This window comes from Phacochoerus africanus, chromosome 4 (assembly GCF_016906955.1).
Source record: "Phacochoerus africanus isolate WHEZ1 chromosome 4, ROS_Pafr_v1, whole genome shotgun sequence".
NCBI lineage: Eukaryota > Metazoa > Chordata > Mammalia > Artiodactyla > Suidae > Phacochoerus > Phacochoerus africanus.
This window is the reverse complement of record NC_062547.1, coordinates 69172595-69197790: the sequence shown is the minus strand read 5'-3', so window position 1 is coordinate 69197790 and position 25196 is coordinate 69172595. Positions and strand designations below refer to the sequence as shown.

The 25196-nt window shown below is 51.6% G+C and overlaps 1 protein-coding gene across 2 annotated transcripts in view; it reads left to right on the top strand.

The window, feature by feature from the left end:
* The window catches only part of COL5A3 (collagen type V alpha 3 chain), a 41471-nt gene extending 20975 nt beyond the window's left edge, over positions 1 to 20496 (top strand). For both annotated transcript variants that reach the window (XM_047776986.1, XM_047776985.1), the window contains exons 32-67: positions 492 to 545; positions 1485 to 1529; positions 1695 to 1748; positions 1876 to 1920; positions 2815 to 2868; positions 2974 to 3027; positions 3120 to 3173; positions 3309 to 3416; positions 3594 to 3683; positions 4231 to 4284; positions 5747 to 5854; positions 5968 to 6075; positions 6165 to 6218; positions 6610 to 6663; positions 7253 to 7360; positions 7444 to 7497; positions 7694 to 7747; positions 7860 to 7913; positions 8032 to 8085; positions 8627 to 8734; positions 9555 to 9608; positions 9830 to 9883; positions 10161 to 10214; positions 10326 to 10379; positions 10803 to 10910; positions 11087 to 11140; positions 11650 to 11703; positions 12088 to 12195; positions 12682 to 12735; positions 12816 to 12851; positions 13527 to 13580; positions 14043 to 14256; positions 14344 to 14456; positions 16731 to 16799; positions 19164 to 19403; positions 19497 to 20496. In XM_047776986.1, the coding sequence (XP_047632942.1) occupies positions 492 to 545; positions 1485 to 1529; positions 1695 to 1748; positions 1876 to 1920; positions 2815 to 2868; positions 2974 to 3027; positions 3120 to 3173; positions 3309 to 3416; positions 3594 to 3683; positions 4231 to 4284; positions 5747 to 5854; positions 5968 to 6075; positions 6165 to 6218; positions 6610 to 6663; positions 7253 to 7360; positions 7444 to 7497; positions 7694 to 7747; positions 7860 to 7913; positions 8032 to 8085; positions 8627 to 8734; positions 9555 to 9608; positions 9830 to 9883; positions 10161 to 10214; positions 10326 to 10379; positions 10803 to 10910; positions 11087 to 11140; positions 11650 to 11703; positions 12088 to 12195; positions 12682 to 12735; positions 12816 to 12851; positions 13527 to 13580; positions 14043 to 14256; positions 14344 to 14456; positions 16731 to 16799; positions 19164 to 19403; positions 19497 to 19643 (2835 nt within the window). In that variant the 3' untranslated portion in view covers positions 19644 to 20496. The remainder of the gene's footprint in view (positions 1 to 491; positions 546 to 1484; positions 1530 to 1694; positions 1749 to 1875; positions 1921 to 2814; positions 2869 to 2973; positions 3028 to 3119; positions 3174 to 3308; positions 3417 to 3593; positions 3684 to 4230; positions 4285 to 5746; positions 5855 to 5967; positions 6076 to 6164; positions 6219 to 6609; positions 6664 to 7252; positions 7361 to 7443; positions 7498 to 7693; positions 7748 to 7859; positions 7914 to 8031; positions 8086 to 8626; positions 8735 to 9554; positions 9609 to 9829; positions 9884 to 10160; positions 10215 to 10325; positions 10380 to 10802; positions 10911 to 11086; positions 11141 to 11649; positions 11704 to 12087; positions 12196 to 12681; positions 12736 to 12815; positions 12852 to 13526; positions 13581 to 14042; positions 14257 to 14343; positions 14457 to 16730; positions 16800 to 19163; positions 19404 to 19496) is intronic.
* Positions 20497 to 25196: the final 4700 nt, after the last annotated feature.

The following is a 25196-nucleotide window of genomic DNA, read 5'->3' as shown; positions in this document are numbered from 1 at the left end:
TAAGCAGGTGAGCAAAGTAATTTCAAGACAAGTATTATAGGGAAAACAAAATAGGATGACATGATAGAGCATGACTTGAGGATGTGGTGGTCAGGAGGGTAATGGAAGTCTTCTCTGATGAAGTGGTGTCTGGATGAGATCTAAATGATGAAGGGTAGTTGGCTCTGTGGGGATGTGAGGGGAGAGCATTCTAGGCAAAGGTGGCCAGTGCAAAGGCCCTGAGGCAGGAGTGTTCCTGTGCCTAAGTAGCATTGAAGAGGCCATTGAAGCAGCTGGAATGGAGAAAGCAAAGCGGGGAGGGAGAGGGGAGAGGAGGGCCAAGGGCTGCCTTGGAGAAGGCTGGGACTGGGGTGGGGGGTGTCCAAAGAGGCTTCTGGGATCAGTGGCCTGGAAATGGCTGAAAAGATGGCGTGGCTGAGTAGGGTGAGGGGCCCATGTTGTCTACCACCCACTCCTCACCCCTATCTCTTCTGTCTCTTCTCTTGACTCAGGGATCTGTTGGCTTTCCGGGGCCCCTGGGACCATTAGGAGAAAAGGGGAAGCGGGTGAGTCATGATCCAGGGGTCAGGGGAGGGGGAAGGGCTGGCAGGAAGGGAACGGCATGTATGGCTGGGCATGGTGGCGGGTGGGATCCTGCTTCCTGTGTTTATGCCTGGAAGCACTTGTGTGCACACATATTCCTGTGTGCAATGCAGGGCACATGTAGGTGATTCCATCTGTGTCTGCATGTCCACGTGTGCATGTGCGTCCCATGTGCCTTTCAGTGCAGATTGGATGGAGTCTGGGTACTGCAACCTGGGGGTCTGTGACTGGATGAACAAGGGCACCAGTTGCATGTATGTGGTGTGACTGTGGTCATAAATGTGTGAGGCAGCATGCAGTATGTGAGAGAATAGGGAAATACTCATGTGTGTGTGTTTGTGTGTGTTCCTGTGTACCTGGGGGATTGTGTATCCATGCATGCATTGTCTGGCCATGCATTCACTATAGCTGTGTAAGTGGACATTGTGTATGTGCATATGAGTGTATGTATACTGTTGTCTTTGTCAGGACCACGTCCTTACATGAATCCTTGCACAGATGTGTTTACATTGTGTAGACACATGTGCAAGGGGCATGTTAGATGATGAGCTGTGTGTCAATCTGAGGCTGCAGTTGCCCCTTGCATGATGTGATGGCATGCAGTCCTGCAGGCATACTGTGCAACTGATAAATAGGTGTCAGCATGAGCGACATGCTTGAAATATTTGGGCCCTGTAGGTACAATCATCCATGTAACTGATTGTCTGTGATCTTTGCATGGATGTGTGTGTAAGCTCTGTGTGTGTGTGTGTGTGTGTGTGTGTGTGTGTGAATTAAAGGCTGGTGAATGAATGTGGGGCAGACATCTTTCCAGGTCTCTGACTGGGTGCCTGTGTGTGTTTGCATTACCTCTTTGCACCCTAACCCTCCTCTGCTTTCCCCTCACCTGACTTATGTTCCAGGGGAAGGCAGGGCAGCCAGGCCTGGAAGGAGAGCGGGGACCACCAGTAAGAAATGGGGGGGCTGGAAGGAGGGGCGGGAAGAGAGTTTGGGTTATGCTGGTGTCCCTGGTAGGGCCAGGGGTGGTCACAGAGGGAGGAGACCCTGGGAACTTACCGTCGCCTAGGCTCCCCCATCTTCTCACTTCTGATCTTTGCTTCATTTCTACTCAGGGTCCCCGAGGAGAAAGGGGGCAACCAGGTGCCACGGGGCAACCAGGTCCCAAGGTATGAGGTGGGTGGGCAGTCAGGCCCCCATGCAGACCCTCTGCCTCAGGCCCACCAAGTCCCTCCCAATCCCCCCCTCCCCGTTGAGTTTGTTCTGCAGCCCGAGTGTCATTCACTCTTGTCCTAGGGTGATGTGGGCCAGGATGGAGCCCCTGGATTCCCTGGAGAAAAGGTGAGTGAGTGAGTGAGAGAGAGAGAGAGAGAGAGAGAGAGAGAGAGAGAGAGAGAGAGAGATTCTGGGTGGGAGACAAGTGCGGAAGTTGGGGAGACATTGGAGTTCACTCTGTGGCACAATGGGATTGGTGGCATATTGGGAGCATTGAGATGCAGGTTTGATCCCTGGCCCAGCACAGTGGGTTAAAGATCCAGCATTGCTGCAGCTGCGGCTTAGGTTGAAACTGCAGCTCGGATCTCATCCCTGGCCTGGGAACTCCATATGCTGAGCAGTGGCCAAAAATGGAAAAAAAAAAAAAAAGAAAAAGAAAAAAGAAAAAAGAAAAGAAAGAGGAGCTCCCGTCATGGCTCAGTGGTTAACGAATCCGACTAGGAACCATGAGGTTGTGGGTTCGATCACTGGCCTCGCTCAGTGGGTTAAGGATGTGGCATTGCTGTGGCTGTGGTGTAGGCCAGCAGCCACACCTCCGATTCAACCCCTAGCCTTGGAACCTCCATATGCTACAGGTGTGGCCCTAAAAAAGATAAAAATACCAAAAAAAAAAAAAACAGAAAAGAAAGAAGTTGGGAAGACATTATAATGCAGAAAGACCACAGTCTCTCAAGTCAGGGAGCTGAAAGTTCAAATCCTAGCTCAGCCACTCACCTGCTGTATGACCTTGGGCAAGTCCCTAAACCTCTCTGTGCCTCAGTTTCTTCCTCTATAAAATGGGAACAACCACAGTGCCCATCCCAAAGGGCTGCAGTGGTGGATGAAATGACTCTGGCATGTAAAGTGCTTGGCTCCCTGCCTGGCCTGCCGGAAGCACCCAATATGCTTATTGTCATTATGTGGGTCTGGGGTGGGGGGCAGGCAGGAGAGATGAGATAATGACTTTGGTTTCCATTTCAGGGCCTCCCAGGTCTGCAAGGCCCTCCTGGGTTCTCTGGACCAAAGGGTCCCCCTGTAAGTGAGCTCACCCTGCTGGAGGGGTGGGGGGTGGGAGTTGGGAGGGGGAGCCGGCAGTAGGGAGACTCTGTGTGCCTCAACTCTCCCCACCTTGCCCCTCAGGGCCCACAGGGGAAAGACGGGCGACCTGGGCACCCTGGACAAAGAGGAGAATTGGTGAGCATCTCCTTGACCTCTGACCCTTGACCACCTATTAGGCTCTCCATTTCTTCCCCTCCATGACATTTCCCCTTAATGTGTCTCCTCAGGGCTTCCAAGGTCAGACAGGCCCACCTGGACCTGCTGGAGTCGTGGGTCCCCAGGTCAGAGTGGACTCCACAAGTCTCCCCAATTTTGCATCAGTTGGGGGATATGTGGGGGGAAGTGAATCTCAGACAGACTCCTCCCTGCCAACCCCAGGCCACCTCCATTCAAGATGAGGCTTCTTTTCTCTCCAGGGAAAGACCGGAGAAGCAGGGCCTCTGGGTGAGAGGGGGCCCCCAGGCCCCCCTGGACCTCCTGGTGAACAAGGTCTTCCGGGCCTGGAAGGCAGAGAGGGGGCCAAGGTGAGACCCTGTACTGTGGGAGATCTTGTCGAGTGTCCCCAAAGCTCCCTTAATGACCCCAGGGCCCCTCCTTGCTCAGTATCTTCCCCCCCCATGGGGGAGGGGACCCATCCTCACAGCTTGTAGGGAAACACCCCTTTCTCTGGAGCCTGACCACCCTCCTCTGCACTCCTGCAGGGGGATCTGGGACCACTGGGACCCCTTGGGAAGGAAGGGCCACCTGGACTCAGAGGTCCCCCTGGTCCAAAAGGAGCCCCTGGTGACCCAGTGAGTATCCTTTGGAGCCCCTCCTGCATGCACCTGGGTGGACTGTGAAGCAGAGAAGGGAAGCAGTGGGCCAGGTCTGGGAAATGGCCATGGCAGCCTGGGCAGGGGCAATCAGGATAGTAAAAGGATGGCTGCAGGAGTTGCCGTTGTGGCTCATCAGGTTAAGAACCTCACTGGTATCCATGAAGATGTGGGTTTGATCCCTGGCTTTGCTCGGTGGGTTAAGGCTCCTGCATTGCCATCAGCTGCGGGGTGGGTCACAGATGCTGCTTGGATCTGGCATTGTTGTGGCTACTTGTAGGCTGGCAGCTGCAGCTCAGATTCGATCCCTAGCCTGGGAACCTCCATATGCTGTAGGTGTGGCCCTCCAAATAAAAGCAAGGCTGCAGGAGGGAGCTGGAGGAGACAGTTCCCTGAACCTCAGGGCCAAGAAGGGGGGTGGGAACTCTCAGCACCCCCCTCCCCTGGCCCCCCAAACCCAGAGTGAAGACAGGACTTGCAGGCACCTTGGGATGGGGTCTCTTGACTAACTCATCTCCTCCTTCAGGGACCTACTGGTTTGAAGGGTGACAAGGGTCCCCCGGGCCCCACTGGGGCCAACGTAAGTGTAAACACATCTGCTCTGGGGTGGGGGGAGACAGTGGTGGTGGGCAGCGTGGCAGTGTCTCAGAGTATCTGAGAAGCAGGGCATTGTCAGAATAAAAACCGCTATTGGGGAACCAGACAGTCCAGGGTCACATCCACCTCCTCCGCAAGCTGGCCAAACAGTCGAATCACTCTGTGAGCCTCAGTTTCCTTGTCTGTAAAATAGTCCCATCTCATAAACCTTGATGAGATGATCCGTTGGATATATACTTACCTGTGTGCCAGACATCAGCATTTAAAAAACCTCCTTTCTCCTGGAATTCCCCTCGTGGCACAGCAGAAACAAATCTGACTAGGAACCATGAGGTTGCGGGTTCGATCCCTGGCCTTGCTCAGTGGGTTAAGGATCTGGCATTGCTATGAGCTGTGGTGTAGGTCACAGATGTGGCTCGGATCCCATGTTGCTGTGGCTATGATGTAGGCCAGCGTCTACAGCTCAGATTCGACCCCTAGCCTGGGAACTTCCATATGCCACAGGAAGCGGCCCTAAAAAAAGCAAAAAGACATACATACATACATACATACATACATAAATACAAACCTCCTTTCTCCTGGAGTTCCCCGTCGTGGCACAGCAGAAACAAATCCGACTAGGAACCATGAGGTTGTGGGTTCGATCCCTGGCCTCTCTCAGTGGGTTAAGGATCCGGCATTGCTGTGAGCTGTGGTGTAGGCCACAGATGCAGGTCGGATCCAGCATTGCTGTGGCTGTGGCGTAGGCCGGCAGCTGCAGCTCTGATTGGACCCCTAGCCTGGGAACCTCCATATGCGGCGGGTGTGGCCCTAAAGAGAAAGAATACAAATAAATAAAATAAATAAAAACCTCCTTTCTCTAGGAGTTTATGATCTAGTTAGGGAGATAAGGAGTTAGCGGCGACAATGCTACAAGGCAAAATAGCGCAGAGATGGGGGAGCAGGAGAAAGCTGTTCAAATAGGCTGGTCAGGGAAGCTCTCCTGAGAAGGTGACATTCGAGTGGAAACCTGAAGGAGGTGAGGGAGGAGCCATGTGGATGTCGGGGCAGGTGGGGGGCGGGTCAAGAGTGTGCCCTGCAGAGGGAATAGCATGTGCAAAGTCCTGAGGCTGGAGGAAACAGGAGACCTGTGTGGCTGGAGGGGAGTGAACAAGGGTGAGCGGGAGGAGGTGAGGACAGGGTGGGGATGTAGGCAGGTCGTGCAAGGCCTTGTGGGCTGCCAGGAGAGCTCTTTTTCTCCAAAATGATAAAGCTGTGCAGGACTGTGGGCAGAGGAGAAGCGTGCTCTTACTCCGGTGTTCATAGCCCCCTCTGGCTGCTGGTGGGGAGCAGATTGGATATGTGCTAGTAACTGCTTAACTTAGCGCCTGGCTGCTTGAAAGCTTTTCAGTAAATGAGAACCACTACTATTACTATTGTTCTTGAACTCTTGTCCCTCTTTTCAGGGCCCCCCTGGGGAGCGTGGTCCTGTAGGCCCAGCAGGGGGCATTGGGCTTCCCGGCCAAAGTGGAGGCCAAGGCCCTGTTGGCCCCATGGGTGAGAAAGGGTCCCCGGTAAGTGCCTGCCCACCCCATTCCTCAGGTGGCTTCAGGACCCAAGCCTCCACATACCGGGACCTTCCTCCTACCATGGCCCCTGATGTACCCCTTTCTACTCCCACTGTCAGGGTGAACGTGGCTCCCCTGGCCCCACTGGCAAAGATGGGATCCCAGGACCCCTGGGGCTTCCAGGACCTCCTGGAGCTGCTGGGCCTTCTGGTGAAGAAGGGGACAAGGTGAGAGAGGGTTAATGGAGAGGGAGGGCCTGGGGGACAATGAGGGGTAGAGGGAAGCCATGTCCTCCCTCATCCTGTTTCCTCCACAGGGAGAAGTGGGCGCCCCTGGTCATAAGGGCAGCAAAGGCGATAAAGGGGATGCGGTGAGTGTGTGTGGGGGATGGTCCTTGTGGAGGGGAGAGATGTGGAGGATGCGTGGGGGGCAGGCCACATATTTTCCTGCATTCTTGAACCCCATCTTGACACCTGTAAGCAAGAGGATCCACTCAGGTGACCTGGAATAAAGGGGCCAGCATCAGGGGCCAGCTCAGTCCCTGGGTCCTGGTGGGTCTTCTAAGCAAATGGCCTGATGGGCCAAGCTTGGGACAGCAGATGTGTCAGGTCCCATGAGTTGGTGGCTAGGAAGACAGGGTCAGCTGGGTGGTTGGCAGCTTCCTGGTGGGGGGGAGTGGATGGGGGTACAGTGATTGACATCTTTAGTGCCCTCCCCCAAATCGAACATGAGGGGGATTTTAACTCTGTTTCCTCCCCCAGGGCCCACCAGGACCAATTGGGATACAGGGTCCTGTAGGACACCCAGGCTCCCCAGTGAGTGCTCCCAGCTTTGTGACTCTCCCCTGGATCTCCAGTGGAAAGGGACAGTGTCCTCCCCTGTGATCCAGGCCCAAGCTCAACCCCAACCCTGATCTACCCCTCCATGCCAACACCCAACATGAACTCACCCCAGAATCTGACCCAGTCCTGACCTTAATCCCCAAACCCCATCACAGCCCTAATCTCAATGCAAACTTAACCTCAACCCTAACTCAGGTCTTTTCTTCACATCCTCCTTTAGTCAAAACCCTGACCCACTCCTCCCTTTGACCCTGCTCCTGATTCACTGTCTAATGCTGACGCCAAACCTGAGTTCGAATTCTGAATCTACCTTGGCCCCAACCTCAAGCCCAACCCTACTTCTCAACCCCATCTGGACCTTAATTGACCTCAACCTGACCTTGACTCACCACCCAATGCCCATCTCCAAACTTTGACTCAACCCTTGACTTTATTCCTAAACTCTGACCCTTAACCTGCACGCCCAGCTTCAAACCCAACCCTGCCCATGACTTTGACCTTGAGCCTATTTTCAACCCTTGACCCAGAACCTTAATCGTGCCCTGCCTTGTCCTCTTCCCAGGGAGCAGATGGAGCTCAGGGGCGCCGGGGACCCCCAGGCCTCTTTGGGCAGAAAGGAGATGATGGAGTGAGAGGCTTTGTGGGGGTGATTGGCCCCCCTGGCCTGCAGGTGGGTGTCCTGAGTTTGGATGTATGGCCTCTGGTTACTCCCCTCCTTATGCCCTAATTCTGCTTTTTTTTGTTGTTTCACAGGGACTGCCAGGTCCTCCTGGAGAAAAGGGGGAGGTTGGAGATGTGGGGTCCATGGTATGGACAATGGAGGGAATGTGGAGGGTGTGGTATGGCAAGGGTGGCCATTAGATCAATTTGGGGGTAGGGTCACAGGGCACATTGTCATTTTAAGGATCGTGTGGGTCACCAGCATCAAGCCTGGTGTTTGTGGTGGCTGGAGGTTTTTGAGGGTCCACGGGGGTCACCAGGTACTCTTCTAACTGTCCTGTAGGGTCCCCATGGAGCTCCAGGCCCTCGGGGTCCCCATGGCCCCAGCGGATCAGAGGTGAGGACACTGGGGGGGAGGGCAGGATGCCTCAGAGGCAAGGAACTCACTTTCCCAAGAAGGGGCTGTTGGGAGCTTGCAGTCCCACCTGTACCCTTTGCTCTCTCCCCAGGGTCCTCCAGGACTGCCTGGAGGAGTCGGTCAGCCTGGTGCTGTGGGTGAGAAGGTGAGAGGGAGAAGGGGGGCGGGCTGCCTGCAGTGAGGGATGCACAGCCAGTCCTGCTTGGGGGTGGCTGTTCTGGCTGCCAGGATGGGACTTCTCAGCCTCGCTTTGCCTTGTGCAGGGTGAGCCAGGGGAGGCCGGAGACCCAGGACCCCCGGGATCCCCAGGAATCCCTGTGAGTGACTATGTCCTGTGCTCCTGCATCCATCTCAGGGAATCCCTGACCCCCAAGGCATCCTTGACCTCTGGGCAGCCCAAGGTCACCCACTGACCCAGGCCCCATAAGCATCCCCGGTTATCTTGATGACAGCTCTGAAAGGCATCAGGATTGCTACAGAATTATCTAGGCTGTACACTGCACAAAGGTGGGGGGCCGAGGAGGCAGGTGGGGCTCAGATCTAAACCATAAGCCCTGGTTTGAGGATGACCTGCCCAAAGGGGCCCCCTTTTCTGATTCACTCTAGGGTGGCACATGGCCTAGACCAAACTTCCCCATGACTTCTGGGCAACTAGACCATCCTGACCCCTGACTCCTATAAATCCTAGATTCCTCTGACTTCTGACCCTTGGGCAATCTAGGCAGTAGTCTAGGCTATTCTGACTCCTCATCCCTGGGAAAGTCCTAAGGCACCCAGTTTCCTGAATCTAGGTACGCTAACCCCTGACACCTGGAGAGTTCCAGGCTACACTGACCTGTGACCTCTGTTTCTACAAAGGGGCCCAAGGGAGAAACTGGTGAAAAGGGAGACTCAGGCCCATCTGGGGCTGCTGGACCTCCAGGCAAGAAAGGCCCCCCTGGAGAGGATGGAGCAAAAGGGAATGTGGTGAGTCCCTGAGGACATGGAGGCAGAGACTCGGGAGGGGCACATGAGTCAACTTGAACCTGCTCCCCAACTTCCAGCCTTGGTCCCATCCTCCTGTGTGCTGATTCCATCGACAACCCAGAACATGGCTGAATGCATGAATGACTGAATGAAAGAATGAATCTATATAAAGATACAGTGGTTAGGAGTTCCCTGGTGGCCGAGTGGATTAAGGATTTGGCGTTGTCACTAATGTGACATGGGTTTGATCCTGGCCTGGGAACTTCTGCATGCCATAGGTGCAGCAAACAAACAAACAAACAAACAAACAAACAAAAAAACAGTGGTTATATGTCATTGCAGTGGGTGCAGTGGAGAAACTTGCTTCCACATTGAATCATTCTAACAATGCTGGGAAGGTCAAGGCTGAGACTGATGCTGGGTCAGAGTTGGCCCATATGGGATTTGCCCGTAGGGGCAGAGGTTGAGCCGCTCCTGCCATGGTGGTGGGGCTTTGGGTGGGGAGTGAGGGCAGCGAGGAACTTCAGAGTCTGAGGGACCTTGATTTGAATCTCACCACCCCCACCACTCGTCCCCTCTCTGAGGTCAGCTCTGTCTGTGAGTCCCAAGCTGAGAAGATGAAGTGAGATGATGGATGGAAGTGTGGGGGGCTCACATTAAACACAAGAAAGTTCCTTCTACCAGGGCAAGGATTGTGAGTTTGGTTCACCAGTATTTCCCCAGCAACCGGGATGGGCCTGGTCATGATTCATTTGCTAAATGAATGAATGAATGTGCTCGGTCATACAGAGGCATGATTAGTCATCATTCTGTGTTCCAGGGCCCCACGGGGCTGCCAGGAGACCTAGGCCCCCCTGGAGACCCCGGAGTTTCGGTGAGCGTGACCCTTCCTCCTCCGAAAATTCAGCATATTCTCTGTTCGGTCCCTATCTTTGCCTCCCCTCAACCCCCGCGCACCCACACCCCCACCCCCTGCAGCCACTGCCTCCCCTCCCCCACCAGCCCCACAGATCTGGAACAAATCATCTTTACTTTTGTCCAAGCCTCACCTTCCAATTCTCATGACCCCTCCCCACTCTGTTCCCCCAATCACAGGGTCAAGATGGTCCCCCAGGGGAGAAGGGAGACCCTGGTGATGTTGGGGGCCCGGTGAGTTGGGGAGCAGAGGACGTGTTGCCTAAAAAAGGGGTTGGGGCTGGAGAGTGGGCCAACTGAGGGGACCAGGGGAGCAGGTTAATGAAGTCCCCAGGGCTCCCGTAGATGCACTTGCTTGGGCTCCCCCAGGCCTGGCCATGAATGTGAACAGCTTGAGGGAGGGGGCAGGAGATGGCTGGTGCTGGGGTGATGTTTGGGGAAGCCTGTCTTTGTGTCATAGACATCCTGAAATCTTTGTCCTCAACTGTCCTGGTGGTTGTAACCTCCATAGGGTCCTCCTGGTGCTTCTGGGGAACCCGGCCCCACTGGGCCTCCTGGCAAAAGGGTGAGTGATGACCCACGTCCTGGCTGCTCTGGCTCCTACCTTGTCCCACTCATGCACACAGGCCCCCCACTCACCCCCAGCCCCCCACTCATGCTGTCTTGCCCTCTTCAGGGTGCTTCTGGTCGCATGGGTCGAGAAGGCAGAGAAGGGGAGAAAGGTGCCAAGGTGAGCTCCCCCACCGGGAAGGGAACTTGTTTTGATTTGTTGGCCAACAGTTGGACCATCAGAATGGGGAGAGGGAGTTCCCATCATAGCTCAGCAGTTAATGAATCCAACTAGGAACCATGAGGTTGTGGGTTCGATCCCTGGCCTCCCTCAGTGGGTTAAGGATCCAGCGTTGCTGTGAGCTGTGGTGTAGGCCAGCAGCTACAGCTCCAATTGGACCCCTAGGCTGGGAACCTCCATATGCTGTGGGTGTGGCCCTAAAAAATAAAAATATTAAAAAAAATTAGAAAAGACAGAATGGGGAAGGGCCTGCGACCTCCACCACTTGCCCTATCTGCTCGCCTCTCCCTAATGGTTCTTGGCCAGGGGTCAGGAGCAGCCCCTGACTCTCTCTACCCCCTCCCTTGCCCTTATCCTTTTCAGGGGGAGCCAGGTCCCGATGGACCCCCAGGAAGGACAGGCCCCGTGGGGGCTCGAGGGCCCCCTGGACGTGTCGGGCCTGAGGGTCTTCCAGGGATTCCCGGTCCTGTGGTGAGTGGGGCAGGAATAGAGGTAGGGTGGGGAGTGGGATCAGGCCCTCCCTGTGGGCTCCTGTCTTGTAATTTCTCACTGCAGTTGGGAGGAGCTGACCCTGGTGGGGGAGGGGTGCAATACTGGGTTCTGGCAAAGGGAAGCCCCTCGGCACCCCATGTTCTATTTTGCCCTAGGGTGAACCAGGGCTCCTGGGACCTCCTGGACAGCTGGGTCCTCCTGGTCCTCTGGTAAGAGACTCCATCCCCAGGGTTCCCAGTGCTGAGAACCACACTGGGCATTCAGTGACCAATCTAGTGATCCTGGGTGCTGATGGTGCAGCCTGACCCCTCCCTGACTATCCATCTGATGGTCCACCCCGACATCTATCCTAACCATCTCTTCTGACCTCTCATCTCAATGGTCTACACGGACCACCCATACTGACCCTTCACCTTGATGGTCTCCACTGACCCTTCAGTTTGGTCAACTGACTACATTGACCAAATTGACCATCTATCTTCATAGTCTACACCAACTGCCCACACTGATGTTGACCACTGACCATTCATATTGGCCAAAAACCCCTTCGTTCATCTCTCATCATCCCTCCTCTCTCCCAACCATCCCCAAGACCACATCCCTGGTAATTAAACTGGAAATCTGGGTGATTTCTCACTTGGCCATCCCCCCAGCCACTCACATGGACTTTGAGGCTTTCTGCTTGAGACTCACCAACTGATCCTAACTCTCCTTCCAGGGGCCCTCTGGCCTCCCAGGGCTGAAGGGAGATGCTGGCCCCAAGGGGGAAAAGGTAAGGGTACCTCCTTCCATTATCCTCCTCTGCCAGTTACCTCCTTCTCCTCCACCTTGACCTCCCACCATAAGCCAGAGGGCTAGGAGATTGGGGTCTCCTCTGCCCTCAAACTCACTATCCCAGGGCTCAGGGATAAAAGTCTCCCAACACCCACCTTCTTCCCTGACATGTGCCTTTTTTTGTTTTTTGTTTTTTTTTTTTGGCTGCCCCACAGCATATGGAGTTCCTGGGCCAGGTGTCAGATCCGAGCCACAGCTGTGCCTGATCCTTAACCTACTGTGCCTGGCCAGGATTGAACTTGCACCTCAGTGCTCCCAAGATGCCACCAATCCCCGTTGCACCACATTGGGAACTCCCATATGCACCTCTTCTATCCTCCAGGGCCACATCGGATTGATTGGTCTCATCGGCCCCCCTGGGGAAGCTGGCGAGAAAGGGGACCAGGGATTACCAGGAGTGCAGGGGCCCCCTGGCCTCCAGGGAGAACCCGTGAGTGTGTGTCCTGTCCTCAGTGGGAAGATTGTGTTCAATGTAGAAGGTGGGTGGGAAGGCAGAAATGGGGCTGGTTTGGAGACTGTGGGTGTGGGGGATTTGGGAAGCCTGGGTATAGAATAAGATAAGGGTAGTTCCCGTTGTGGCTCAGCGGGTTAAGACCCAACTAGTATCCATGAGGATGCGGGTTCAATCCCTGGCCTCACTCAGTGGGTTAAGGATCCAGCGTTGCTGTGAGCTGTGGCGTAGGCTGGCAGCTGCAGCTCCACTAGCCTGGTGGAGCCCTAAAAAAAAGCAAAATAATAATAACAATAATAACAGGGGTTGTCCTGGGAAAATAGGGGGCTCTATCTGGGAACTTGAAGGTTGAAGGCTGTCTGGGGTTAAGGTCTTCCTTTGAAGGGACTGGAGGCTTGTCTGGGGAATGTGTCTGGACCATAAGGATGAACCCTATCAGTGATGACTCTGATGTCCTTTCTCCAGGGTTCTCCTGGTCCTATCGGCTCTCTGGGCCACCCTGGGTCCCCAGGCGTGGCGGTGAGTATGAGGGGTTTGTGGGGCGGGGTCACCTTGTCAGGGCAGCCAGGATACCAGCTCTCTCTGTCTCTATCCCACAGGGTCCCCCAGGACAGAAGGGTTCAAAGGGGTCCCCGGTGAGTACTCACCAAGTTTCCCTTGGGCTCTCACATCTCTTCTCCCCAGCCTTCGCATTCATTCGTTTATTCAGTCAGTCAGGCACTCAACAAATATTTATTCAACACTTACAATTGTACTTTGTCAAATCTAAGATGCCATCAGTTGTAAGGTGAGCCATTATTTTGTTTGTTTGTTTGTTTGTTTGCTTTTTAGGGCCGCACCCACAGCATATGGAGGTTCCCAGGCTAGGGGTCTAATCAGAGCTACAGCTGCTGGCCTACACCACAGCCACAGCAACATGGGATCTGAGCTGCATCTGCGACCTACACCACAGCTCACGGCAACGCCAGATCCTTAACCCCCTGAGCAAGGCCAGGGATCAAACCTGTGTCCTCATGGATGCTAGTCAGATTCTTTAACAGCTGAGCCACGACGGGAACTCCCAGCTGTTATTTTATAAACTGCTGCAGAAGCGAACAGTTCTGCCGAGTAAACTATGACTCAAGAAAAATGTTAAGAAGCTGATTTCAGAAATGCTAAAATGTGGGAAGAAAATGTGCATTTTCTGCTTGGTGCTGAAAAAACGGCATGTCCTTCCTGGTGCTCCCCACCCCATGCTGTGTGTGTCTCTAGGTGTTGGTGTGCAGTGATTTCATAGACAGAGTTCACACTCAAGTGACTTCTCCTTACAGGGATCCCAAGGTCCCCGTGGAGACACTGGACCCCCAGGTCCCCCAGGTCCCCCGGTGAGTTCCCCGGGACAACAACAACGGAGTGTCCCTCCCCCAACACACAGGGTTCCTCAGTGCCCAGAACTGGTCAGGGCACACACCAGGTGTTCAGGGGATGCAGGTGGAGAGGGAGGTAGAAGAGGATCTTGGCTGTGTCTCGGGTTTGGGGGGGACATTCACTGGGGTTCTGATGAGATCTTGTCTGCCCATCTCTCCTGGCCTTTCTCTTTCTCTTTTTCAAAACTCCTTTGACTATTTTATCTTTGGTCTGACCACTTCTGCCTCTCCTGGTCTCTGAGCCTTTCTGTCTCTTTTCTCATATGTCTCTCTCTGTCTTTGACTGTCCTCCTGGTCCTGTCTGTATCGCTCCCTCCACTTTCTCCCCTCCGCGCTCCCCACCCCCCACGCCCATGTCTCTCTCCCTGTATCTTCCTCCTGTGTCTCTGCTCTCGCTCCTGCATCTCCACCTCTGCCCAGGGTCCCTCTGCCGAGCTGCACGGGCTGCGCCGGCGCCGACGCTCGGTGCCAGTGCTGGGCCCGGGGGTCCCAGAGGGCGGCCTGGAGGAGGTGCTGGCCTCGCTCACCTCGCTGAGCTTGGAGCTGGAGCAGCTGCGGCGCCCTCCGGGCACGGCTGAGCGCCCCGGCCTAGTGTGCAGCGAGCTGCACCGCAACCATCCGCACCTGCCCGATGGTGAGATTCCGCCCCTCCCCCACACGGCGGGCGGGGAGCCCTGGGATCAGCCCCTGCTCATGGGCCCCTCGCCTGGCTCTGCGGCAGGGGAATACTGGATTGACCCCAACCAGGGCTGCGCGCGGGACGCGATCAGGGTTTTCTGCAACTTCACTGCGGGAGGAGAGACCTGCCTCCATCCGGATAAGAAGTTTGAGACCGTGAGTACCTCTAGGGTGGGAGAGGAGTTGGGGGAGGGGTGGGGGAGGGGCGTTGATGGACGAAGGACTGGAACTCTGGAAACTATCTCATTCAAACCCAGCTCCCACCGCCGACTTACTGCAGGCATTGTCTTTTTATCCTTACTTCAACCAGCATCCATTGAGCACCTACTGTATGCCAAGTCTCGGACGTGCTCGGGCTACAGCAGAGAATCTAAAAGAAAAAACAAAACAAAACTTTTGCTTTGCTTTTATGGAGTTCATTTTCTATGGGGAAAGACAAGAAAATCTAACAAAGAAATCAGTAATGATAGTGAACCTTTAAAAAGTAGGTATGTGTGCCAGGCTACATGAACTTACTGAGGCCTGACCATCAAGTGGCAATTCTATTATCATGTCTAAATTACATAACCAAAAGGAACTCTACTCACTATTTTGTAATAACCTATAAGGGAAAAGAATCTGAAAAAAAGGATATATATATAACAGAATCCCTTTGCTGTACACCTGGAACTAACACAACATTGTAAGTCAACTATACTTCAATTTAAAAAGATAATAGAGAGTTCCTGTTGTGGATCAGCGGGTTAAGAACCTGACTAGTATCCATAAGGATGTAGGTTTGATCCCTGGCCTGGCTTAGTGGGTTAAGGATGCGGTATTGCTGTGAGCTGTTGTGTAGGCTGCAGATGAGGCTTGGATCCTGAGTTGGATGCAGCTCCGATTCAACCCCTGGCTTGGGAACTTCCATATGCTGCACGTGTGGCCCTAAAAAGCAAAAATAAATAAATTAAATAAATAAACAAACAATAAGTCTTTATCATCCCCCAGATAGGGAAACTGAGGCACAGAGAGGGACGAGATTACCCATGACAGCCTGGCTCTTGTCCCAGTCCTTTACCAACGATATATGCAGTCTCTTAATCTGCTATCTTATAGGCCGCATGGGCTCACTGCCCTGCAGGCTATGGACTGGGAGATGGGACCTCAGAATTTCTGAGATTCTCCATCATGGAGCCCTGAGCCTAACAGCCTCTGACGCCAGGCACCAGGCTTAGCTGTGGAGGGCAGTGGGTGAGCAGTACCACCTCTGGACCTCAGACTGCTCGGGTTGGAATCCAGATCTGTGACCTCAGTTTCCCCACCTGTAAAATGGGGTCCAAGAGAGTATTGACCTCTGGAGTTCCCGTTGTGGCTCAGTGGGTTACGAACTTGACCAGAGTCCATGAGAATGCAGGTTCGACCCCTGGTCTTGCTCAGTGGGTTAAGGATCTGGTGTTGCCATGAGCTGTGGTGTGGGTAGCAGACATGGCTCGGATCCCACGTTCCTGTGCCTGTGGCATAGGTCTGCAGCTGCAGCTCTGATTCGACCCCTGGCCTGGGAACCTCCATGTGCCAGGGGTGTGGCCCTAAAAAACAAAAAATGAAAAAAAAAGTATTGACCTCCTGAAGTACTTGTGCCATCAAGGTACCAATGCACATATCAGGAGACATTGATTAAACACTGAGTTTACGTGGTGCCGTGTTAATATCGCAGGCAAAACATAGTGAGCACAGACTTGCAAAATTGTGTAATAACGTTCTTCTTATTTATTATTATTTTTGACTTATCAGAACCCTGGTTTAGGGAGGACTCAGATCCTGCCATAATGCAAATTTAGACAAGCTCTCCCCTCCCCAGTTTATAGGGCAGAGGGCAGGACTTGATCTCTAAACAGTTGCTGACACCTGAGGTCTGACCTCTCCCCAGCCTACCTTCCTCCTGGCCAGAGAGAGACTGGGGATGGGCATGAGGAATGTTCTGGGTTTGGTTTCCCCAGACACAGACCCAGAGATGAGGGTTTGACAAGGGCAAGACATTTATTTAGGAGGTGATCCCAGGAGGTGGAAGTGAGAGGGGACCAGGGGAAGCAGCCAGGAAGGGGTGTGTTGTTAAAACATCACCACTGGACACTCAAGGCTCATTTCCCCTGGGCACTTTTGGGAGACAGTGTAGAGCAGGCTCCTTGGAGTTGTCCTCCCTGAGAGGAGAGGGAGCTAGGGCATTGATCCACTAGCTCTTGTCAGTCATTGGCAGAGGCTGCCTCAGAGGGCAGGAGACCCCAACCTCTTGGGTATGTCCTGTGCACTGGCCAAGCCCAGTCCCATAGCCAAACAGCTGAGAATCCGTGATATTGACAGTTGATGGCTTTCGGTGTGGAGAGTTAAATGCAGAAAGGGCACAGGGGGACACCTGGGGCATCTACTGCAGTGACCCTCCCCTCTGTCCCCCAGGTGAAGCTGGCCTCTTGGTCCAGAGAAAAGCCGGGAAACTGGTATAGCACATTCCGTCGAGGGAAGAAGGTAAGTTGTTGGTGGAGGCCAAGGTGGAGATGGTATAAAAATTGGTGGGGGAGGAGTTCCCTTCATGGCTCAGTGGTTAATGATCCCAATTAGGATCCATGAGGATGCAGGTTTGATTCCTGGCCTTGCTCAGTGGGTTAAGGACCTGGTGTTGCTGTAGCTGTGCTATAGGTCACAGATGCAGCTCAGATCCCGCGTTGCTGTGGCTGTGGTATAGGCCGGCATATGTAGCTCCGATTTGACCCCTAGCCTGGGAACTTCCATATGCAGCAACTACAGCCCTAAAAAGAAAATTGGTGGGGGTGTTGCTGTCCTGGCTCAGCAGAAACAAATCTGACTAGTATTCATGAGGATGCAGGTTCGATCCCTGGCCTCACTCAGTGGGTTAAGGATCCGGCGTTGCTGTGGCTGTGGTGTAGGCCAGCAGCTACAGCTCCAATTGGACCCCAGCCTGGGAACCTCAATATGCTGCAGGTGCAGCCCTTAAAAAAAAAAAAGACAAAAAAAATTGGCGAAAACCAGCATGGGGAACTGGGAACTGGGGGAGGTGAGATGAACTGGATAGGCTGGCCTCTGCTTTTATGGTGATCACAGGCTAGGGGTGGGTGGGTATGGCAGCATCAGATGTGTGATGAGGGAAGCACAGGGCATGGTGGCAATCCAGGGACAGTGCAGGAAGGATCTGAGGGCTTCCTGGTAGAGGTCACAGCTCAGCTGAGGCCTAAAGAATGAATTGGCTTGCAAGTTTGGGAGAACAAGGAAGAGTGTTCCGGGCAAATGGAACAGCATAAACAAAGGCCTCCAGTCAGGTTCCTGACTGGTGTCTGATGAGATTCTGAGTTATGTAAATGGGAAGAAGGGTGAGTTTAAGGGGTGTCATGGAATCTTGGGTTCATATAGGTCTTGTTTATGTAACATATATGTATATTCTAGGCACTGGGAACATAGCAGCAAATAAAACACAGTTCCTGACTTCATGATGTTGCTATACTACTGGGAATATAACCAAGGAAGCAGACAGACAATAACCAAGGAAACAAAGCTATAATATCCTGTCATGGGATCTCTTGGTCTGGGTTCCCCTAAAACAGACGCTGAGATGAAAACTCAATCACCAGGAATTTATCAGGGAGGTGATTCCAGAAAACATCTGTCAGGGAACATGAAATGATACAGGGAAGGGAAGGAAGCCAAAAAGGATGCATTACCAAGCCAGTTTTCTTTAGCCACTGTTAAGTTAATAATATATTTTATTGAGGAGTTCCCGTCATGGCTCAGTGGTTAATGAACCCGATTAGTATCCATGAAGATGCAGGTTCAATCTCTGGGCTCGCTTAGTGGGTTAAGGATCTGGTGTTTCTATGAGCTGTGGGGTAGGTTGCAGATGTGGCTCGGATCCTGCGTTGCTGTGGCTCTGGCGTAGGCCAGCAGCTGTAGTTCTTTTTTTTTTTGGTGCTGGGGCAGCGGTAGTTCTGATTCGACCCCTAGCCTGGGAAACTTCACATGCTGTGGGCCCAGCCCTAAAAAGACAAAATAAATAAATAAATATTTTATTGAACCCAATATATCCAAAATATTGTTATATCAATATAAAGATTATTGAGGTGTTTTAAATTTTTTCCCTAGGAGTTCTTCAGAATCTTGTGCATATTTTATATTTATAGCACCTCATAATTTGGATACTGCATTTCCTTGGAAATACTTAGATTACATAAAACCTGCAGTTGAAAAAGTAGATTGGTGTCCTCAAGTTGTTCCGAACTTAAGTTTTCTGATAACTGGATTGAGGTTCAGTTCTTAGTAATGAGTTAAACTTTAAAAATTTAATTAGGAGTTCCTTTTGTGGCTCAGTGGTTAACGAGCCCAACTAGGATCCATGAGGATGTGGGTTCGATTCCTGGCTTTGCTCAGTGGGTTAAGGATCTGGTGTTGTTGTGAGCTATGGTGTGGGTCACAGACGAGGCTTGGATCTGGCATTGCTGTGGCTGTAGCATAGGCTGGCAGCTGCAGCTCTGATCTGACCCCTAGCCTGGGAACTTCCATATGCCACAGGGGCAGCCCTCAAAAAACAAAACAAAGCAAAACTATACTTCAACTTTTAAAAATGGGTGCCCAAAGTAAAAAAACCCAATAATAATAATTAAATAAAGTTTAAAAAATTTTCTTAGTCTCATTGGCCACCTTGCAAGTGCCCAATGGCCACATGTGCCTAGGAGCTTGCAGGAGAACTGGGGGTGGGTGGATGGCTGGTGAAGCTGCCGAAAATGAGGACATGGTAGTAGTTCTGCAGCTTGTGGGAGGTGGGTTCCTTGGAAAGAGTAGAGGTGAAAGGAGCACCCTCACCTCTTCTTTGTCCCACCCCAGTTCTCCTACGTGGATGCTGATGGGTCCCCTGTGAGTGTGGTCCAGCTGACCTTCCTGAAGTTGCTGAGTGCCATCGCCCGCCAGAGTTTCACATACTCCTGTCAGAACTCAGCCGCCTGGCTGGATGAAGCTGCAGGCGACTATGGCCGCTCCCTCCGTTTCCTGGGGACCAACGGGGAGGAGCTGTCCTTCAACCAGACCGCAGCAGCCACCATCACTGTCCCCTATGATGGCTGCCGGGTAAGGGAGGAGCTGGGGTTTGGGCAGAGTGGGGAGGGGAGGCCGTGACTGCCTGCCCCCTGACTCTACATCCGTGTCTTTCCATGAAATCAGCTCCGCAAGGGACAGACGAAGACCCTCTTGGAGTTCAGCTCTTCCAGAGTGGGGTTTCTGCCCCTGTGGGATGTGGCAGCCGTTGACTTTGGCCAGATGAACCAGAAGTTTGGGTTTGAACTGGGCCCTGTCTGCTTTAGCAGCTGAGAGCTTCAGGGGTGGGAGGGATCAATGAGGGAGCTCCAGACGGGGCACATTTGGTGCTGAGGCTTTGAAGCCACCATATTTATCATCTCCTATGACTGTGGAGCCGGGGGAGAATCTGCTCATCACAGTCAAACAGTATTCCTTCTCTATTCCAGGGGTCTGGTGCTGGACTCCCCCTGGCCCAGGAGTCCAGTTTCCCTGCACTGCACCCCAGCTGGCATAACCGTAATCTGACTCTTTCTCCTCTCCATGCTCACCCAATGCTCAGCTCCCTCCTCCTGTGCCCCCCCAACCCCATGCAATGAACTTCTAACCCAGAGCTGTTGAATGCTCCTCCACCAATGCCTGCCTCCCACCCCAAAGTCAGTGCTCTCAACACCCTTTGGTGCTACCTTCCCCATATAGTTAAGCACTGGATGTCTCCTGATCCCAGGCTGGGACCCCTTCGCTCATTCCTAGTGTCAGGTGGGTTCACAGCGAGGGGACTCAAATCAGACTACAGAGGGAAGTGGGACTTCCCGGGAGTGAGCTGCGTGCTCCCTCTGCTGCCTCAGCCCAACCCTGAATACCGCCTCCCTTCACAGCTCCTCAATTGCATCTTGCCATGCCAGGTGACTTGGGGACCAAGACAGGGGGTGTAAGTCAGGATCCTAATGGTGCTGCCCTATTTATACCTGGGTCTGTATTAAAAAGGGAAAAATCCCCTCTGTTGTATATTTAATCTGCTTCCTCCATAGGGAAGGCTGGGATATGATGAGAGAGATTCTAGTATGATCCCCATCCACCCCCCATCTGCCCCTGGCCATAGGGCATAATTGGCATCTCGAGTCTGAGAATAAACCAGTGAACTGTGTCCCTGTCTGTGTCTTTCACATGGTGCCATATCTCCCTTAGGGTCTGGCTCTTGTCTCACCTGAGACATTTGCCACCACCTGTCTTAACAATTGCATCTTTTGGTGGGGGTAGTTTTGGGGATGGGGGAACCTAATTACTTTGGAACTCTGTGGAGGCAATGAGCCTTTTAATTAACTTAGGCCCCTAGAGGAAACATTGGAAAACAGTCAGCTATCTAAGAAAGGAAATTTTTGTGTTTTTTGTTGTTGTTTTTTCATTTTATAGCCATACCTACAGCATGTGGAAGCTCCCAGACTAGGGGTCAAATCTGAGCTGCAGCTGCCAGCCTACACCACAGCCACAGCAATGCGGGATCTTTAACCCACTGAGCGAGGCCAGGGATGGAAACTGCATCCTCAAGAACACTATGTTGATTCTTAACCAACTGAGCTACAGTGGGAACTCCCAAGAGAGGAAATCTTAAATGTTTCCTTAATAAAAAGAAATGACAAATACATGACATGATGGAGGTGTTAGCTAATGCTCTGTTGGTAATCATTTTGCAGTATCTTAGTGTATCAAATCAACATGTTCTATACCTTAAACATATAGACAATGTTATATGTCTATTGTATCTCAATAAAGCTGGGAAAATATTGTGAACATATTAAGAAGACATCAAACTTTGAAAAAGGGAAGTTCCTGTCGTGGCTCGGTGGTTAACGAACCTGACTAGAATCTATGAGGATGCGGGTTCAACCCTTGGCCTTGGTCAGTGGGTTGAGGATCCAGTGTTGCTGTGAGCTGTGGTGTAGGTCACAGACGTGGTCTGGATCCAGCATTGCTGTGTCTGTGGCATAGGCTCGCAGTTACAGCTCTGATTGGACCTGGGAACCTAGCTCTTAGCTAGATACTAGCTAGCCTGGGAAACTCCATATGCCATGGGTGCGGCCCTAAAAAGACCCCCCCCCCCAAAAAAAAAAACCTTAAAAAGGAAATGGGAAATAGCCAGATCTCCTTGTTGACCTTGATTAGTCCTAGAATCGATGGCTGAGCTGAGGGGTGCCTCAAGAGGTGACAAGGAATGTGGTTTTGGTTTGAAAAGGAATGACTGGGGGTCAAAGGTCTGGGTGGCAAGTCAAGGGAATGAATTGAGGGTGAAGAAAATTTGAGTTATGAGTTGACCCTTGGGTGAGTTGGAAGTTAGGGGTTAGAGGCAGGGTAAACTACGTCAAAGTGGATTTAAGATGAGTTGAATTGGAGGTTGGTTTGCAGTGAGTTGAGTCCATTTGGGGATCCATTGAGTTGGAGGTTGGAATGCTGAAAGGATTGAGTCAAGAGTTTGGTATTGGATATTGGTCAAATTGAATTAGGGTTGATTTAAGAAGTAGGAAGTCCTAAATAGAGGTAAGTAGGGATTACTATGAATATGGAGTGTGGTTTGCCAGTTTGATAAGTCAGAATGGGATCAATTAAGATAAGAGCTGTTTTTTTTTTTTTTTTTTTCATGTCTATTGTCTTTTTACGGCCCCACCGTGTCATGTGGAGGTTCCCAGGCTAGGGGTCTAATCGGAGCTGTAGCCACTGGCCTACACCATAGCCACAGCAATGCAGGATCTAAGCCGAGTCTGCTACCTACACCACAGCTCACAGCAATGCCCATCCTTGACTCACTTAATGAGGCCAGGGATCGAACCCGTGTCCTCATGGATGCTAGTCGAGTTCATTAACCACTGAGCCATGACGGGAACTCTGAGAGTTGGGCTTGAAGTGACTTGAATAGGGGTTAGATATTGGGTTGAGGTTTTTAAAATTTTTTTGGCCATGCCCACGACATGCAGAAGTTTCAGGGCCAGGGATGGAATGCAGGCCACAGCAGCGACCTGAACTGCTGCAATGGCAATGCCAGATCCTTAACCTGATGCACTACAAGGGAACTCCCAAGTTGAGGCTTTTCAAAACAAATTCATTGAGATACAATTCACACACCATATAATTCATCCATTTGAAGTATATAATTAAGTGGGCTTTAGTACATTCAGACTTCTCCAACCATCACCACAATCAATTTTGCAACATTTTCATCACCTCAGAAAGAAATCCCATATCCATTAGCAGTCACTCACCATCTCTTCCAAACCTCTTAGTGGTAGGAAACCACTAATCTTTCTGTCTCTGTGGATTTGCCTATTCTGGACAGTTCATATAAATGGAATGATACCATATGTGGCTTTTTGTGTCTGCTTTGTTTCATTTAGCATCCTAATTTCACAGTTTATGTTACAGCATGCATCAGAACTTCATTCCTTTTTTCTTTTGGATTTTTAGGGCCATACTCATGGGATATGGAAGTTCCCAGGCTGGGGGTAGAATTAGAGCTACAGTTGTCGGCCCACACTACAGTCATAGCACCACGGGATCCAAACTGTGTCTGTGGCCTACACCACAGCTCACGGCAACCCTGGATCCTTAACCCGCTGAGCGAGGCCAGGGATCGAACCTGCATCCTCATGGATCCTAGTTGGGTTCTCTTACCACTGAGCCATGAAGGGAACTCCTCACTCCTTTTTATAGGTGAAAAAATAATTTGCCGAATTTTCTTTATTCACTCATCAGCTGATAGACATTGTTGAGTTGAGCTAGGAGTGGCGAAGGGCTTGTGAGTTAAGTTGAGTCAGGTAGGACTGGGTACGTAGAAGCAGCAGGTTGGAGTTGCTTCCCCAAACCCAGGGCTTATGCTATTATTTTCTGCCACCAAGCGCTCCAGGACCACCTGACCCCTGTCCTGGATTCCTCCCTTCATTCGATAAATGTTATTAAAGCATCCTAACTCTATGAAGAATGTTGGTGCCCAGAGGCTAATTGATGAGCTCATCCATTTATTCCCTTATTCATTTGTTTAGTTCTCCTGAGTGTTTACTCAGTACCAGGCACTGTTCCAGATGCTGGGGAGAGAAGACAGATGTGATGTCTGCCCTCAGGATCTTACTCTGAGGAAAACAGATTATACACAAATAGCTATATAATCTGACTTCGGGTAGTAGTAATTGCTGTGAAGGAAAATCAAGCAAGTTACATGGAAAGAGAGGAATGGAGTGGGGGGCAGTATTTGAAACAGCTTGGTCAGAAGAGGCTTTGCAGAGGAGCTCATTTTAGAGTAGAGTCCTGAAGGATGTGAGGGAAGATTCAGGTGGAGTCTGTATCCTGCACACAGTGAAGAACCCAGAGACCCTCAAATACCCAAGAGGACTCTTGAGGGAATGGTTTTTCTCTTGGTCACTTCTTCACTGGATGTGTGGCTTTTGCTGATGTCCTCACTCTGGGTGGACATCTAACAACCCAGATGTAGACCTGGGCTTGCCTGCCTTTCAGTTCTCTCTCAGACATCTTTAACTCAAGAATACAGATGGGGAGTTCCCATCGTGGCTTAGTGGTTAATGAACCCGACTAGCATCCATGAGGACAAGGGTTCGATCCTTGACCTCACTCAGTGTGTTAAGGATCTGGCATTGCTATGAACTGTGGTGTAGGTTGCAGATGAGGCTTGGATCTGGCATTGCTGTGGCTGTGGTGTAGGCTGGCAGTTGCAGCTCCGATTCAACCCCTAGCCTGGGAACCTCCATGTGCCGCCGGAGTGCGGCCCTAAAAAGACAAAAAGAAAAAAGAAAAAAAGAGAACACAGGTGGTAACACCAATGCTGTGTGTTATTTCTCTCTTTCTGGGCACACATAATTGAGAACACATCTCCCAGCCTCCCTTGCAGTTAGGTTGGGGCCATGTGGCTGAGTCTTGTCCAACAGGACATAGGTAGCCATAAACCCACCTGTACAGCCCTCCTTGTTCTTTCTCCTCAGTCCATGATGACCTTGGAGGTTATACATAAGATGAGAGTATCATGTGCAGAATGAGAACGGGGACTGCTTCCCTGAGTTACTACAGTTGACCCTTGAACAGCACTGAGGTTAGGGGAGCCAAACTCACACGCAGTCAAAAATCATAATTTGGGGAGTTCCTCTCATAGCTCAGCAGTAACAAACCCGACTAATATCTATGAAGATGCAGGTTTGATCCATGGCCCTGCTCTGTGGGTTAAGGATCAGGCGTTGCCAGGAGCTACAGTGTAGTTTGCAGACTCGGCTCAGATCTGGCATTGCCGTGGCTGTGGTGTAGGCCTCTAGCTACAGCTACTATTCAACCCCTAGCCTGGGAACTTCCATATGCCATGTGGCCCTAAAAAAAAAAAAAAATCATGTAACTTTACAGTCAGGCCTCTGTATCTGTGGCTACAAATTCATAGATCCAAACAACCTCAGGTTGTGTAGTACTGTATATATTTATTGAAAAAAATCCACATGGAAGTGGACCTGCACAGTTCAAACTCCTGTTGTTTAGTGGTCAACTGGACCTAGAGGAATGCTGCCAAGAAGACCTCCATTAGATATGACCAAGAAATAACTTGATCGTTTCTAAGGCCTTGAGATATTTGAGTTGCTTGTTATAGCAGCTACCACTAATTATCCTGACTAATACAGTGAACAGACCCAGCTTTTACTAGAGGCTGGCATGTCAGCCTGTGTGTGAACCAGGAGGTCTCATTGCAGGACAATCAACAAGTTAAAATTTATTATTGAATATCTTTATCCTCAAAACTGCCCACAACTGTGAATTTGTCACTGGAGGTACGCTCTCCCTGAGTCCAGATTTCCTGCTGTTCTGCTG